Source organism: Haliotis rufescens, unplaced genomic scaffold (assembly GCF_023055435.1).
Source record: "Haliotis rufescens isolate VD_foot unplaced genomic scaffold, xgHalRufe1.0.p SCAF_83, whole genome shotgun sequence".
In the NCBI taxonomy this organism is placed as follows: domain Eukaryota; kingdom Metazoa; phylum Mollusca; class Gastropoda; order Lepetellida; family Haliotidae; genus Haliotis; species Haliotis rufescens.
This window is the reverse complement of record NW_025964376.1, coordinates 293,641-312,151: the sequence shown is the minus strand read 5'-3', so window position 1 is coordinate 312,151 and position 18,511 is coordinate 293,641. Positions and strand designations below refer to the sequence as shown.

Here is an 18,511-nt window from a genome sequence, read left to right as displayed (position 1 = left end):
TGAAATATCAGAGTGAATGCTAAGGTTTGATCAAAACTTTATGTTGGCAATATTGTTTTATTTGTTGTTTAACGCCACACTCAGCAATATTCCAGCTATATGATGACGGTCTGTAAATAATCGAGTCTGGGCCAGACAATCCAGTGATGGACATCATGAGCATCGATCCACACAATTGGGGTACGATGACATGTATCAACCAAGTTAGCGAGCCTGACCACCCGATCCCGTTAGTCGCCTATTACGACAAGCATAGCGGCCTTTACGACAAGCATGGGTTGCTGAAGACCTATTCTATCCCGGATCTTCATGGGTCTAATGTTAGCAGTATTCTAGCAATATCACGGTGGCTTGAGAAAGTGTGTGAGTGGGTGAGTGAGTGACTGAAAGGCTTCAACAGTACTAGAGTTGTTTGATACACAGGTGTGGTGTTGACATATCTTAGATCATGATAATGGGGAATCTGAGATTTCCAGTGGATGAATAAGTCAGTGAGTTGGGTTTAACGCTGCTTTAAACAGTATTCCAGTTATATCGCGGCATGTCAGCTTAATGTGGGAGGAAAGCCTGAAGTGATGCAGGTCTCAGACGTTTACCACTTCGGTGAAACCCACGAGCACGGGTATGGTGCTGACAAACCTAGAAACATAATAGGGGCGAACCGGGATTCGAACCCACAATCATAGGTTTCTGGCGTGCCCATGGGATGCAACTCTGCACAGCAAATTGCGGCAGCTTAAACGACTGGGCCACCCGTGCCCCCTCGAGTGGATGAGTGAGTCAGTGAAAGGAACGGTGGCCTGTAAATAAATCAAATCGAAAATCTAAATACCCAACCAGTACATCCAAGCAGCTGAGAGATGTAGCGTTTTCGAGTTCACATTCTTTTAGTCCAGTTAATTATCTTGAAAAGGAAACTTATAATTAAAAAAAAAAATTATTTAAAAATTAGGATTAATTTGGCTTCAGTATGTTGTCAGCAATACATGCAATCTATAACAATTATGTCAATACTCAAAATATCAATTCCCACAGTCATATTTTGATTATTACACCTAAACACTTAAAACAATCTTACATCATTTTTGAGCTGGTGCTATTTAATCAACAAATGTATTACAGGTGACATTACATCCCCATGATTCTCCCCCACAACAATGAAGAGAGGCTACACTGTTCGATCAATGTCACCCTCCGGTCTCCCATGTTGACTTGGAACAGTGGAAGTCAATAGGCTCTCAGACCGATGTGTGTCGACAAACAGACCCATCACATCAGCTAAACTCTCTTCAGAGACATGGCTATTATATTTAAGTTGACCAAGAAAGTGAAACTTTTCAATGAAGAACATACCCAAAAGAAGGAATGCTGATTTCTACATCAACACAATCAATGACAAACTTAAACCTATGCATATAGCAACTCCAAAGTATTTCTTTTACACTGACTTTGTTTATTTACTTGATTTATGCGTTCTTCGACCTCCTTCAATGTGGCACAAAACATACTGTATAACCAAGCTTGTTAAAAATATTCATTAATCATGATATTGAAAATGACCCCAAAGTAAATCCAAATAAGAAGGGATGTAGCTCTTGTCAATGAGAGAAACACTCCAATCAGCAATACAGATGGAACATTGCTGACTCAGCATTAAACAACATGAACTCACCTGTCTGAATGTTAGCACATTCTAAATATTGGGTGCAATTGTTTTACGGTAATAGTTTGAAAACAAATGGGAATATAAACTCTGCAATACTGTTTTTTGTGTACTTGTGATAACCAGTGCAAAATCAACCTTGGACGAACAGAGCTAAGTAGCGCTGTAGGGCTGGGACGGGTAACTCCGTACTCGGTCGGGTGGGTCCTTATTAGGACTACCACAGGATTACCCGGACCCGTGGTGAATCATATAATGTTTAATGACCATAACAGTCAAGTGCCATGGTTACACATCCAGTCTCTTAACGTTCGCATTTCTTTCTGACTATGCACACATTCCTTCTGACTGTCATATGTTTAAGTGAAGACAAAGTTTTTGTCATCTTCAGTTGTTTTATGTGCGTATTGAAGTAGTTTTTCTCAATCGGACTTTTAGTACCCAATTTGAGACAGCAGGTACCCAGGCAGGGTCGGGCAATAGGGACTCGGGTAGGTGTCTCGTACATTTAGACTCATCCCAACCCTACAGTGCTGTATTGAGACAGCAGGTACCCAGGCAGGGTCGGGCAATAGGGACTCGGGTAGGTGTCTCGTACATTTAGACTCATCCCAACCCTACAGTGCTGTATTGAGACAGCAGGTACCCAGGCAGGGTCGGGCAATAGGGACTCGGGTAGGTGTCTCGTACATTTAGACTCATCCCAACCCTACAGTGCTGTAGGAGGAATTCAAAGCAGCAAATTAGTAGCCAGTAGCTGTTGATGATGAAGTGGAAAGTACATGTATGTAGTCACAGTAACTGATGCAGTATGAAGCACCTTCCTCTCACTCACTCGACCATCAATAGGGGCTAATACATTGGGTTAGAAAGGCCTTTCTACAATATAAGCTGAGGCCTTTTATTTTTCATAAGTTGGTTTACAAAGTTATTGGCCTAAAATTCAATGTAGGTCGTCGAATGTCTAATAACTTTCAAGATTCAGATTAATACTGCTATTAATGTATCAAAAGGAAACTTGTAAGACAAAAGACAGTATATTTTCTGTCTAATTTCACTGTTTGTTGTTGGTCATTCTTGTAAACCAACTAAAAAAAAGGCATTTAAAGGTAACATTAATTTCAGGACCTGCCTGAGTGTCAGAACATATGAAAATATATTACATGGGACTTTCAGTTCATATCTGTTATCTTTTGTTATAAAAATGTTGAAAATGTAACAAAATTGGTGCATGAACTGATATATATGTCTAGAAAGTGCTAGTCATTCATGAACTAAAATAAAAATATCATGATAGTCCTAGTTAAAACAAAATACAAGAAATCAACATCACAACATTAAAATCCAATCATGCGATGAAGATTATTTTGACTGTGTGCAAGAAGACTGTCTACATTATCATAAAGACAAAAGAACAAGTCACATCCTACTCACATCACGTTCAATGCAATATCAAACTGACATAAAAGTAACACTAAAAAACACTATCTCACAAATTAAAGCAATAAAATTTGGCAGAAAGGTTTATACAAAACAAAAACACATAGATCCACACCCCCAACCCATCCCACAAAACAATGAATATTCATTATCAGGGCTACAACAAATAATATATTCTGCCGAGAATGAATATTTCAATTTTCAAAATCAATACATATCAATTATCAGGGCCACCTCCATTTCTATATTCTGCCCCGAAGATGAATATTTCAACTTTCAAAATTAATACTAAGATGATGAATGAGACTTACCTCTTATGAACAAAATACAAACTTAGTAATTGATAGCATGACTATGATGTACTTTCCTTCTGGTGAACTGTATTTTTGGGGAATACAATAACATTTTTATCAATATCACTTTTTTCTGTATTTACAGCTGGTTTAGTATACTCATGTTCATGTTTTTCAGCTGGGACAAGTTGTCCGGATTGTTCTTGTGATGGAGGCTCGGCATCCAGCTTCTTCTCCTCCTTGTCCGGGCACTGCTCCACGACGCGGATGCCGAATGGCTTTAGGTGGTAGATCATGTACTCCATGATGTACATCATGTTGGGGGAGACGTAGTGGAAGGTGATGGCGTGGTCGCTGCAGCAGTCAGGGCCCTGCAACGGGAGTCAGTGAGAGAGTAAGGGAGGACTTCGGTCTTAGTGAGTAGGTTGGGTTTAACACTGCTTTGAACAGTATTCCATTTATCATGGTTATATGATGGCGTGTCAGCTTAATGTGGGAGGAAAGCACGAAGCATGTTTACCACTCGTATAAAGATCATGGAGTTTATGAAGAATGATAAACTTTGAACATTCAATTGAAAACTTATGATCGGAAGTAGTAACATGCATAAAAATATTTGATAATGACAACATTGGTGTATAATAATAACTTTATTGATAATTTATAACAATAATGGCTGTAGCCGTGGCAACTTCCAAACTTTCGGGTAGTTAGTAATCTATCGGACTGTCATTCAGGTGATGTTTCTGACAGATCACGATCTGAAAAATACTATCATGAAAGTGTATCCCGTGGATCAGGGGTCCGGAAAATTTAAAATCCCAATCGGACATTTGCATTTAGGCCACGCCCCCTTCAAATAGCGTATTTTCGTACGACTTTTCACACACATTACAAGTTTACGTATTCATAATATGATGAATTATGAATTGTTTCAATTTAAATTGTTTAATTCACCGGACAATTAATAACAAATAATATCATGGATAAGCCGACCCCTTTCTACAGAATCTTTTTTCTGGTCCTCAAAATTCAGCTTATCTGCGGACATATACGGTAGGTGAAACCCATGAGCGCGGGGATGGTGCTGACAAACCTAGAAAAATGACCAGCAGAATCTGAGATTCAGGCCCTTGTTTTATCCCAGCTTTTAATGTCTTTCAGTATCTTACAGCATATAGGGGCGGTCGGGTAGTCTACTGGTTAAAGCGTTCGCTCGTCACGCCGAAGACCGAGGTTCAATTCCCAACATTGGTACAATGTGTGAAGCCCATTTCTGGTGTCCCCCGCCGTGATATTGCTGGAATATTGCTAAAAGCGGTGTGAAACCATACTCACTCACTCTGTTACAGCATATATATCAAACATGAAGAGGTTATTTTTAAGTGCAAGGTATGGTATCTGACAAGGACCACTTTTGGCTCACACGATCTAAGTAACCCCAGAAATGAGCATGACTTTCAGAAATTGTCATAAATGTTAAATGTCAGGGGTGGAAATTAATGAAGAATGTCCACAGGCCTGAATAGTAATAACATATAGCAATGCCTCAAAATGTTTGAAATTCTCCCAGTCATTAGGATACCCTTAAAATAAAAAAGTGCTGGTGCTAGTTTCCATTCCCGGATGTGTTCATATAAATGAGAACTAGACTTGTTCATTTCATGTCTCGAAAACACTGACTACCACAAAGCCTAACAAGTCTGAAAAGAGGATTTCAGAGGATTTCAGAGATTTTCAGGAAGGGTTGATTGCTATTTTTTAACATGAGCAAGTCTTTGAAGTTTCTTGTAGATGAAGATCATATTTGATAATGACTCAGGTTGTGTCACAGACTTCCTCACAGTCAGGTGTTCTCTTGAACTTTGTTCAATTTCCAAAAACCTTTTTGTTCACATTTTTAGCCATGCTTATCATGTTATGTAAAAAATTGCATGTGCGACCTTTTTACCTGAAATTTTCCATGTTCCATGTGGTCTGACTGACAAGAAGTTGTTATCAGTTGTTATAACTTTGAAATATTGATATAAAAAACTATCAGACATGTTCATTTTTACATCAATATTTAAAAGTTATAACAACCTCTTGTCAGTCGGACCAACTGGTACTTGGAGAATTCCACATGCTTCTGGCAAAAAAGGACCCAAATATCGTATCTTATCGTGGCTCGAATATCAGGATACCGTATTCGACATAATAAGCGCCCCGCTCTAATAAGCGCCCACAGTGAAATATGCTAATATTTTGGCTAGTGGACAATCCCAATTAGCAGCCCTTCTGATTGATCAATGTACACAAGACTTATTTATTCGCGTATAATACGCACTCGTGTGTTATATGCACCCTTAATTATGGGCAATTAAATTCTGGAAAAATATATCTGTGATACATAAACATTTCAGGCTGTTAGCATAAACCATGAAATTAATCTTTCAACACTTTTTTTTTCACCAAAATAATATTCTAATAAGAGCCCCCTATTTCTAATTTTGAGAGCACCCTGGGCGCTTATTACATCGAATATGATATGTATCAATGCATGAGGTAAGCATATGTGACAATTCTTTGTACTGCTGACCTGTTTTGCTGGGTAGAAACTATAGCTCCAATACCACATATCAGCAGGCAATATTCCCGGGATCAGGTGATGCTCAGGTACGAACGGATGGAATCTTTCACGCCCAAGTTCATCTCGTGAATCCTCTGCCTTCACCCCCACTTTCTCCAGACACCGCCCCATCTCTAGATCTTCGGCCCCGCCATTGTCGTTCCGACATTTCCCAGGATCATTCACAGCTTTTTCAACAAATCGTTTCAAAGCATCCTTACTCAGGACATATCCAGCGCCGCCACTCATATAGCCTTGGTTAACATACGGCTTAAACCTTCTGCCATAGTATAACGGCTGCTGAGTATCTTTATCACTTAAAAAATGTCGTAAATTTTCTAGAATAACGTACGTATCATCGTCAGCTTTCAGAAACCAGTCTGCCTCGTTTAAATGGTTAGAGTAGACATATTTAAATGCTTCTTTTGTCTTCGCCCAGAGGTTATCGCGACCTTCAGAAACAGGTAGCTTAATGGCTGGCAGGGTTGCGTCTACTTCTGAACTCATGAAGAGCAACACGTTACAGCGCTTGCCCCAAGTGGCCTTGACGTGCTTGGCCTTGGTCTGGATGTTGGATGGGTTGGTCATAACCCAGCACAGGACTCGAATCTTTGTAGCCAGCTCGTGGGCGATGGCGCTTGACTCCTCTGAAAAACAGGGACATTATTTATTGACTGGGAAAGAGTGGAGGGGCCAACCAGTGGATATTCCGGGAGGCCTGGGAATGAAGAAGAGATGAACAACTTGCTTCTGAAAAAATGAATGTTTGCAGGACTGTGTCTCCACCCTCTGATTCTAGCATGATTTCCCTATGAGGACCTTCTCACTGCAGACAGACAGACATCAGGACTGATTATATCACACTGCATACAGACAGACATCAAGACCCGATCATTTGTCACTGCAGACAGACAGACAGACAGACATCAGGACCTGATTATATCACACTGCAGACAGGCAGACATCAAGACCCGATTATTTGTCACTGCAGACAGACAGACAGACATCAAGACCCGATTATTTGTCACTGCAGACAGACAGACAGACACCAAGACCTGATTATATCACACTGCAGACAGACAGACACTCATTGGGACCCGATTATATCACACAGCAGACAGACAGACAGACATCAGGACCTGATTATATCACACTGCAGACAGACAGACATCAAGACCCGATCATTTGTCACTGCAGACAGACAGACAGACAGACAGACAGACATCAGGACCTGATAATATCACACTGCAGACAGACAGACATCAAGACCCGATTATTTGTCACTGCAGACAGACAGACAGACATCAAGACCCGATTATTTGTCACTGCATACAGACAGACAGACACCAAGACCTGATTATTTGTCACTGCAGACAGACAGACAGACACCAAGACCTGATTATATCACACTGCAGACAGACAGACACTCATCGGGACCCGATTATATCACACTGTAGACAGACAGACAGACAGACACTCATCGGGACCCGATTATATCACACTGTAGACAGACAGTCAGACAGACAGACAGACATCAGGACCTGATTATATCACACTGCAGACAGACAGACACTCATCGGGACCCGATTATATCACACTGTAGACAGACAGTCAGACAGACAGACAGACAGACAGACAGACAGACAGACAGACAGACAGGACCTGATTATATCACACTGCTGTCAGAGACAGACAGAAGTCTATATCACACTGCAGTCACACACACACACACACACACTCACATCAGGACACCACCATATCACAAGGCTAGCCAGCTGTGGCTCCATCTACTGATGCAAGCATGATTCTCCTACTAGGGCCAGCTGTGTCTTCACCCCAGGAAAGCCAATTAAACAGTAGACCAGCTGTCTCGACACTCATCTCACTTTGAAACCAGATCCCAAACTATCACAGTATATATCACACTTTTCTGTATATTAATGCTGGACAAAGCTGTAACACAGCGGTATATTGTCAAACGACCTACAGACATGGCACAGCTGAAACTAATGGACAGACTTTTTTTTCAAAACGCCAGATCAACAGGTGGTTTGGTTTGGTTTGGTTTGGTTTGTTGTTTAATGCCGCACTCAGCAATATTCCAGCTATATGAATGCTCTGTAAATAATTGAGTCTGGACCAGACAATCCAGTGGTGACTGACATCATGCGCATCGATCCACGCAATTGGGATCGATGACATGCATTAAGCAAGTCTGCGAGCCTGACCACCCGATCCCGTTAGTCGCCTCTTACGACAAGCATAGTCGCCTTTTACAGCAAGCTTGGGTTGCTGAAGACCTATTCTACCCCGGATCTTCACGGGCCAGATCAACAGATGGGAAAATATAGACTGAAAAAAAGAAAGGCCTTTCAGTCATTCAAAAATTATCTGAATATGTTGCAATGTGAGCAGTGGTAGTCAACATATTGAAGCTTGATATGTGTATGCAACAATATTTTGTAGTGAATTTCCATTTTGTTGTGAATTTCAAACAAAACATAAATTGTGCTTTTTCAGTTTAATTCTTTTTCAACTTTTCATTATTTATGGCCAGTGAAATCAGCTAAAAAATTATCAAAACGAAATCTCACAATTATTATAATCAGCATGTCTACTTATTCTATGTATGCTGTAACAACATTGTATTCAATCCAATATTTCCTTTCAAGTAATTCACACTAAGGGAGTGAGTATGATAGGGTATTGGGCAAACATCTAAGAGTAATCTCTGTGCCATCAGCATGATCAGTTACTAGTTTCAAGCTCCTTATATGTCCTTACAGCAGTAGAAACTAACAGTTTTAGTCCACTAGTCCTTATTATGATAACATACAGCAAAACCCTTAAAAATGGCAAATTTCTACTCGTGTTATAATACCTTAACTATTGGCAGTTTGCAAAGGACTACAGGACCTGTGCCAATTTCTAATGCTGCCTTAGGTCGTCTGTGCAGGGGTCCCGGAATGGTTTATGAGTGGTGTTTACGGTGGGCTAGTGATCTGTAGTACCGGTTGACCGGTGGGAAGTGTTTCCAGGACCGATGGACCGGTGGGAAGTGTTTCCAGGACCGATGGACCGGCGGGGGGACCCCCATGTGTGGGAAGTCAGAATATCTGACGGATGGACTGGTGGAAAATGTCCCCAGGACCGGTGGAGGGACCTCAGAGTATCAACAGAGTGAGTGAGTTGGGTTTAACACTGCTTTGAACAGTATTCCAGCAATATCACGGAGTGTCAGCTTAATGTGGGAGAAAAAGCTGAAGTTATGCAGGTCTTAGATGTTTACTACGAAAGTGAAACCCACGAGCACGGCTAATCAGTTATGGTGCTGACTAACCAAGAAACACAATCGGGGCGAACCGAGATTTGAACCCACAATCATAGGTTTCTGGCGTGCCCAAGGGATGCAACTCTGCACAGCAAATTGCGGCAGCTTAAACGACTTGTGCCCCCTGACATTCAGTGAAAGGATCGGTACACACAAGGCTGATATAACACCTACCATACTGGAGTTTGGTCATGATATCATACGGTATGTTTGTTTGTTAACACGGCACTCAGCAATGTTCCATCTTCATGATGGCGGCATGTAAATAATTTAATCTGGGTCAGATAATCCAGTGATTGAAATTGTGAGCAACGATCCATGCTATTCGGGTACGATGACACGCAATCAACCAAATTACTGAGCCTGAACACCTGAAATGAATACCTGATCACTTGGCATGAAGAAATGACATAGTTCTTTTTTTTATCAAAAAGAATTCATCCTACATTTGAATACTATTTAAGGAATGGTAAGGAGGAGGGGGCGTGAAAAATGTAACATAAACTTGGGTGGCACAACTGAATATAATACAGCCCTAAGGCCAATCTCATCGCCCCCTCCTCCCCTCCTATTATTAACTACCAGTCCCTTAAGTTATTACTGCCTTAAATTATGATCTAAATCTTACTGCCAACTGACTTATGGACAATGTTGAGTCCATCTAAAATGAGAACAATTGCCAGGCTGTATCCCAATAAATATCCCACATAGCTTTTGAACTGGTTAATCCAAGGGATGCTAATTGCATCGATTAGGTTCCTGGTATTTCAATAGTGAGTCCCTTTGATAATTACCAAACTAGTCATCTATCAAGAGTGCCTCAAATAGGCCAATTATTATTTGTTAATAATTTGTTAAATATGTATCGCAAAGTACAAAGATAATTACTGTTTTATGGAGGACAAGGACCAAATTGGCCCTTTAGCCCCACACAATCTACACAAAATCTAAACAATAAATAAATTTCAAAAAGAAACTTGAAGAAATTGTTTTGAAAGATGTCTGTCATAATATTACTAAATGTACGACCAAAACATGACAAAAGGGCTGATTTTTGTTTATTGTAAGCGTTTTATTTAAATTTTGAACATGACCAAAGTTGTTTCATATAGGAGTTGTAGATACAGTTGGTTGGTTTGTTATATACTTACATTCACTACATGTCAGAACAAAGCTTTGCAGGCAGCCGAGTTACACAGGAAGTTATGTTGCTAAAATTCATCCTAATGCACTGATCGATTTTTTCCCAAATTTGAACAAGAGGTCATGAACATTGATGACTAGATAAAAGGAATAATTACCACTACAAGGGCTGTATTCAGACGTAACACCACTTGTATGTTACCGATGTCAAAGATCTTGCTAAACCAGAAGTTTGGCAAAATGCAGAAGACCACGAGATGCACATAGAGCAGGAATATAGTGTGCACAGGATCAGGGTCGTCGCGTCAATCCCATTATTGTTCACTTATCGGATATTTCAGATTCAAGGTCTGGGAAATGTGACTATATTCTTTTGACACGACCCCTGCATGCAGGTGGACAATTTTGTGGGAGAACAAGTTACAGACTGTTTCGAATTTGTCGTCATTCGTAATAGGTTTGCATTTTTCATATATAAGCACCTCATTTCACATTTATTTCCCTGACAACATTTTACTGCAAGTCAGAGCCAGATTTGCTAATGTTGAAGGTATCCTAAGGGCTGGTAGAATATTAAATAATTTGGGGTTTCTTTGGGTGACTCATTGATCAGCTACTAGACCAATTCTAGGTTAATTTCTGACTGTTTTTGGTAAGTTTGGCCTTGCTGCCATTCAATCTTTCAGTGATGTACTGCATTCTATATGACTCAGCAATGTCTATTCTGTAAATTGGTTTACCATGTTTACAGACCTGACTACACAAATCTTCAAACTATGAAACAAAACTAAAAATATAAGCAAGTTCTTTTTTATCTTACATATTTCAGAAATGAAAATACCTCCAAACATGTCGAAGTGGGTCAAAAGAGGAAGGGACATTATTTGTCATTTCATTTCGTTCACATTTAGGGCCTCTTCGTGGTCTAATGGTATAGTGTCCGCCCAGAGAGCAAATGTTCGGTGTTTGATCCCCGACCGTGTCATACCAATAGACATTAAAAGATGGTACTTGTTGTTACCCTATCTGGCGCTCGGCATAAAGGGGCTAAAACAAGGACTGGTCAGCTCGGAGTCAGTATACTGCATGCACGTCACTATATAAGTGTAATAATCTTGGACGCAACGTTAGACCCCATTTCACCTCACCGCTTTCCTATTTCTCACTTTCACAAAGAATGTTATGCCTTTCCATGATTTTGGATCATAGCTCTGCAACAAACATATACCGGTAAATTCTACTCAACAGAGGCCTACTGCCCCGTACCCAGTAAATTGATTACATTTAACGATCAATTAAGCTCACTGATGCTACATGTAGTATGCTAGTGCACTGTTGCCACAGTGTTGTACATTATTAAACACAAAATAGATTTACCAAGTTAACCATCCCCTGTGGGAGTACCTGGGTGTCTTAAACATTATTAACATATAACAGACATAACAAGTTTACCTTTACAAGTGGTAGTGTTGCTGGTACCAACTGTGGGAAAGAGACAAAGGCTGGCATGCGTGACGATAATCTTGTTTTTCAACAAACGGGGGAATTACAGACTATAAGTTGTAGCAGAATCATGAGGGGTATAAAACCTAACAAGGGACGATTAAACCCCATGTACCCCGAGGGATTCTGCTACAACAAATTTATCTTACCGACATGTTTTAATATGACATTGTAAATGAATTAAAACAAGTTCAAAACAGATAGAAAACAGCTGTTCGATTGAGGTGAGGTTACCACGTGCTATGTCACCTGACTTTCATGACTCGGGAAAAAAGCGTGCAGCTTTTTGATTGGAAGTGGGGTATACATGGTATAGTGAGTGAGTATGGTTTTACGCCGCTTTTAGCAATATTCCAGCAATATCACGGCGGGGGACACCAGAAATGGGCTTCACACATTGTACCCATATTGGGAATCGAACCCGGGTTTTCGGCGCGATGAGCGAACGCTTTAACCACTAGGCTACCTGACCGCCCCATTCACCCTCTGAGAAATTTATTCCCCTCTAATGCAGAATACTTCATATTTTATCAAGATCACATGGACCAATCAAATCTCATCATTCTGAAATTGAGGTATGATAATATCTATTATGCATAATGAGGTCGTGTATACAAGGACAGTGTTATTCATGTTATTAGGCCAAACAACACAGTGGGCTATATTACTGTCCCAAAGGGGGATAAATACAGGTTTTTCATATGTTTGGATTATGCGATCGTATGGGGATGTGGAGGCATTTCTGCAGCAGTTCAAACAAAGGTGTAAGGATATTGGAATTCAAAATTGGCATAGTAAAGTAGAAAATTCTCTTTTTTAGAAGGTTATTCTAGTTTTAAGACACTGTTAAATCCCGAATCCTATATTCTACATTTAGAACACAAGGATTTGATTTGAATTATGTGTATATTTAGATGCTCTTCTCACCACTTGAATATTCAAAAATTACGATCCTCAAATGATTTTAATTCCTCAAATGTATTAGAAAGTTTATGTGAAAAATGTGATTTGCCAGTTAAAGAAGATGAGTATCATTTTTTATTGGTATGCCCGGCATACAGAAATAGTCGCCAACAATTTATTACATCATATTTTCATAAATTTCCTTCAGAGGATAAGTTTAAATTGTTAATGGCAATTAGTGATGTACATGTACAAAACAGAATTGCTCTGTTCCTTAAGAGAAATTTAATTTCTTTATAGTTTGAAACTGAACAAACAAATCATTGTATGACATTTTGTTCCACGCATGCATGCATGCATGTTGTAATGGATGAAATTTCACATTTGTTCTATAAAATATGAATGGATCTTTTGTACTGTAGGCCATGGGGCCCATTATACAGAAATAAACACCCTTTAATATAAATCTCTTTTTGAAATGATATTAGCGACTGTCCAACTTCCGTGCTGGCTCTCAGCTCAACGCGTACTGTGACAACTTTGTCTTTTACTACAGAATATCTTAAACTAGCACATGTTTTGTCTTTTAGTTTAGAAAAGCATCATTTGTTCAGTGTGCAACTAAAACACAAATTGATTTAATCATGCTCAGGAATGGGAAAAAGGCCGTGAAAAACTGTGTACTGCCTTGAACTTTTCTGTGTCAGAAAACAACAAGGTATTCTATCAGTCTGGGAAAACACTGCATTGAAACTCACTTTATTTATCAAATTTTGTGTTATTTCCCAATCAAATCCAACAAATAATTTTCATACAACCATGGACGTCAATGTCAGAGCCAGGAGCTGTATAGCTAAACATGCTAAAACACATTCACTCACTCTAAGTTACCTACATGATAGTGAGTGAGTGAGTTAAAATTAAACGTCACATTGGCATTATTTCAGCCAAATAGTGAACCTACATGATAAGTTGACTTTAGCTGACCAAATCTTGTTTTCCTTATGACAGAATCTGTCAGAGGATCTAGGAACATGTGACTTGACTATACGAAAATGTCTTCCACTTGGAGTGAGTGAGTGAGTGAGGTGGGTTTAACAGTACATGTATTACAGTTTTATCACGGTGTGTCAGCATAATATGGGAGGAAAGTGTGGCAGGTCTTCGACGTTTACCACTTTGATGAAACCCACGAGCACGGGAATGGTGCTGACTCATACACTTTGAGAATAATAATTTGTACATTTGAATCTCAGATAATTCCTAAGATATGCTTGTGTGAGATCAAGCGATATCTATATTGTAGATATCGCTGCAATAAAATTGCATCACAAAGCTTTGCAGACCATTGTGACATCATCGGTTACCTTGACGTCATATCCCACACTGTGCATGAAACTTGCCTGCTACCCCCAACTACGTGAGGATGTATCGGAATTTATGTTAAATTGTGGCAAAATACCTGAATAAACATATTTCTTTTTAAATATTTATAAAATGTCTGTAGGTGTCATTTATATGAAATTGGAAGATGTTGCTCTATAACATCAAAAGAATTTATTTTTATGTTAACCATATCTGAAACCAAACCACAACCACGAAGAAAATGATTTTTTCCACGACATGTAGAGTTGACAAAGGCGTGCCAGCCTTAACAAATATATACATATATCCGCAAATACCATGATTTTGATGAACCCCGCATCAATGTGATAGAAAACATTTAATTAGAAGCAAAAGCTACCCAGTAGGCAATTTCAAACACAGATCTTACTTCACCAAACAAAAGCTGTGTTGCAGATCCTAGATTAATTAAAAAAAGTGTTGCAATATGTGGAAAAGAAGAAACGACTTAGAGAGGCATATCTTTAATGTCACAACACTTGGACTTCCTGTCAGTAATTTTTTCTGACATGCAAATGTGTGTTTTGTAAGAACAAAACCTTGAAAGTGTCACCATATTTTCTCAGGCGATGACAGCTTGAAGACAATGCCATCAGTATGCCCACTCTTTTAATGTGTCAATGTTTTTTAATCAAAACACAAGAAGTATGTCATATGCCACAAAGTCTTTGCTTATACCATAATGGACATTATTAGTGTTGTGACATCAGTTGAGCCTATTATTTTCAGCAGGTAAAAGGGTGAATGAAGGTATTTTGGTATCAGTGAAGATCTGCATATATTTGCTTTATGTTCCCAAACCATAATTTTCACCATTGAACCACTTCAATGAGACACAAATAATTCCCATGTCATGCAAGCATTATTCAAACTGACATCCTTAGAGAAGATTAGAGACCTTTGTAAGGTCTTGTTCTGAATTTACACACCGATATTATGACATATAAAGTTCTACAGATGGGAAGCCTAAGCATTGTGACACAATAATGACCCCACAGTATGTGTTGATGTCACTGCATTCTACAATACACTCTCTAAGAATTTGTTTGTCATGATTTCCGTCTGAAATATATTACCACACTAATAATATAGGAACATCATAATTTAGCAACATTAAATAAGTAAAATCAGTATTTGAAATTGCCAAATATCTCAAAATTTCAAAAACTCTAATGCAGGATTTTAAAGTGTCATGGTAGAATGGAGATGATCCAACAGTGTTTTCAATTTAGAGGTTTCAAAGTTCAAGTTCTGATTTGAATAATATGTATAGGTATCAAATCTACTTTGAAAACCTCTGAAATGTAAACACTATAGGTTTATCTACAAAATCAACTATATTTTGCCCACAAGGCATACCAGACAAATCCCTTCATCTTGACTGACAAATCAGACTACCAGTGTTCCCATGAACTCGGAGATAATGATGAATAATCCCCAAGGTTTAGTAGATACTGATTAGAATTGACTCACCTGCTGTATACAAACGAAGACAGTGACACAACTACAATTCTAATAATAAGAAAATAAGAAGAAAAGAACACAAATTAGCGAACATTTTCAGTCTGCAAATGGACTCCAGTTCACAGCTAAACTGTGATTAAGGCAACATGCAGGTATACAGGATTGTCTTCGTAGATGTGAGACCATCATTAGCTATAATTATCTGGGACAGGATGATCGATGACAGGATGAGTTCTACACACTAATAACCATGATTACACAATAAACATATATCACACATATATACTCGGACCCCGTGGTACCGCGGCATTCATCGTTCGTCATATTCCGGTAGTTCACGTGGGATACGCCTCTTAGCGGCTGTCTATTGATGCAAATCAGTAACCAGGAAGTGCTCACTTCGTAAACAATTTCATTTTCCTCGGAATGTTCCGTCTGCTGTAAGTGTAAGGATCTATTAATGCGTTGATACATACTTCTGGCATCTTTTTTAATATTGCCTTACCCCGATCTATCAGCACGAGGCCCAGCTTTTACTCGGAGCTACTAATGTAAATAATGAACTTTTATCAGTAAAATATGCATTATTAGATAAAATAAATGACATCTGATATATAGAACATGAATAATCACAAAGGTTAGTGAGTGCATTTTGTTCAATTTAGCATACATGACAAGTACCGCGATACCCCGAGGTTGCATGCTTTAACAAGATTGAAGACAATGAGGATCTCTGGTAACTTGTTTCTGTCAAGAACCATTAGCAGTTGCATGATATTCATCATTTTGATCTTCAGGTAAACATGGTAAATGAAAGCAGCACTGTACAATGCTGTACAGCCCCAGGTATATTGTCCGATCATACGTTTTTGGATGGCCATGTTTATCGTGATTACTTGCGCTATAAAAAGGGGTGTGGCGTCACACAGACATTGTAAATACTCAGATGATGGCCTGTTTTTAAGATAAAGTTGTCTTCCCTTAGTGGGTGAGATGTTTCACAGTTGTTCTTGTGATTAACGAGAAAATTACAAATGTTTCTCAAGCATCCGAAAACCCATAACAAGGGGATACAACGATGATGTCAAACCCAGGTTCTAAATATTGACTTAAAGCCATCAAAAGTCTTCTATTTTAATTGTGGTAATGACATATTAAGAATGACCTGTCAACAACGGAAATAATGGTAACAAATAATGGATAAAGTGAAATATGCCAAAATCACGAAAATGTCCTAATTCCATAAATTTACTTTCAAGAGAATCATTGTAATTTTGTGAAAGTATGTTGTTAAAAGGTTATACATACCGGTAAATACTTTCAACACTATTGCACATTAGTAATAAATCCAGTATTTACTTTTTTCAATCTCAAGACGTAGCCTACATGCCCTCGATCTCAGAATAAACTTCTTTTTCTCCCATAATACACACCCACTTTCTCTGACAAGAGAAAAACCCTAAAACATTTAATAAATTCATGATGACAACCCTATCAGCTAGGCCTATCATTTACCACTTATGCTGAAGACGTGTCACGTTCTAGAACTAACTTTACTGATAATAGAAAACACGGCTACCGGTATGACTGTGGGAATGTTCGTCGGCCCAATCCACAGATTGTTCTGGCCCCTTCACGCTGTCCATCTCGCCGTGGCTGTGGGGGCTGTCGGGGATGAAGCCACCAGCGTATGACGCCTTCTGTCGTGGGGCAAACTTCAGCCGGCCAGATATTGATGTTGAAATGGTAAACATGTAGGTTACAGCAAATCCAAACAATATACCAACAGCGAAAGTAATGATGCCTTTGCGTGTAACAGCCATGTTGTTGGTTTACCAAAGGGGCATAACTCTAACCGAAGTGCCCAGAAACGATTCCATTTTGTTGTGGGGTTTATATATCGGAGAAGCGTACGTAAAACTATCAACACTCCTTCTGCTTCTTTAGTCCACGCACCCGGCGAGAGGTTTATCAATATTGACCAGATAATGACTAAATGTTGTCATCATCTATGGCTGAACAGTTTCCTGTCCTTACAAGATAGTGTCCTTTTTCTATATTTTCATTAGGCATGCACATATATAGAAGCATTCATATGTACATATACATTTTCATTCATTTCCTCATTCATGGCTACGATAGCGCACATTGATGAAATCTTATCGCCGTTGAATTTCTAATAACGATGTTGATCTGCTCAACACTGTCAACTAGCGTTGAGCTAGAACGGGTATAGCTATCAGACGGGTAGACTGGAAATAGTCTCCGTGTCCAAAATAAATTGTCAATAAATATAAGAAAAAACAAGGCATATTTCTCCTCACCGACGAGCACTATGTTCTGAATGAAACAGACTCAGATTCTAGTTTTTAACTATTTAAAAAAAAGAAAAAAAGTTGAAAGTTATATTTTGTTGCCGATTGCTTGTTTAATGTAACTCGGGGTATTTATTAGAACAAAGACTGTTTAAGTCTACCATAGGGAGCAGCAGATGTGATCGAGGGATGAGGATTGCATAGCTCCCTATCAACGAAATTGCAAAAGACATAGAAATATAACCAGTTTTAGAAAATATATAACTCATTCAATAAATATAACTATAGCTAACAGTATATGAAGTGAATGGTTCCCATCACAACATTAGATATACTTATGATATAGGGCCATATTACGTAAATAATATGGCGTCCGAACACATGCCTTACTTATAAACAACATATAATCAATGAATGATACCAGTAAGAGGAGTGAGTGATGTT

At 39.0% G+C, this 18,511-nt stretch overlaps 1 protein-coding gene across 1 annotated transcript; it reads right to left on the bottom strand.

Moving 5' to 3' along the window:
- Positions 1-690: 690 nt before the first annotated feature.
- LOC124145356 (glycoprotein-N-acetylgalactosamine 3-beta-galactosyltransferase 1-like) lies at positions 691-17,576 on the bottom strand. The gene is made up of 3 exons (XM_046515101.2): positions 17,332-17,576; positions 5,975-6,651; positions 691-3,767 (listed from the first exon to the last, which is right to left on the bottom strand). The coding sequence occupies exons 1-3, from the start codon at positions 17,573-17,575 to the stop codon at positions 3,456-3,458; spliced, it is 1,233 nt and encodes a 410-aa protein (XP_046371057.2). The 5' UTR covers position 17,576; the 3' UTR covers positions 691-3,455.
- Positions 17,577-18,511: the final 935 nt, after the last annotated feature.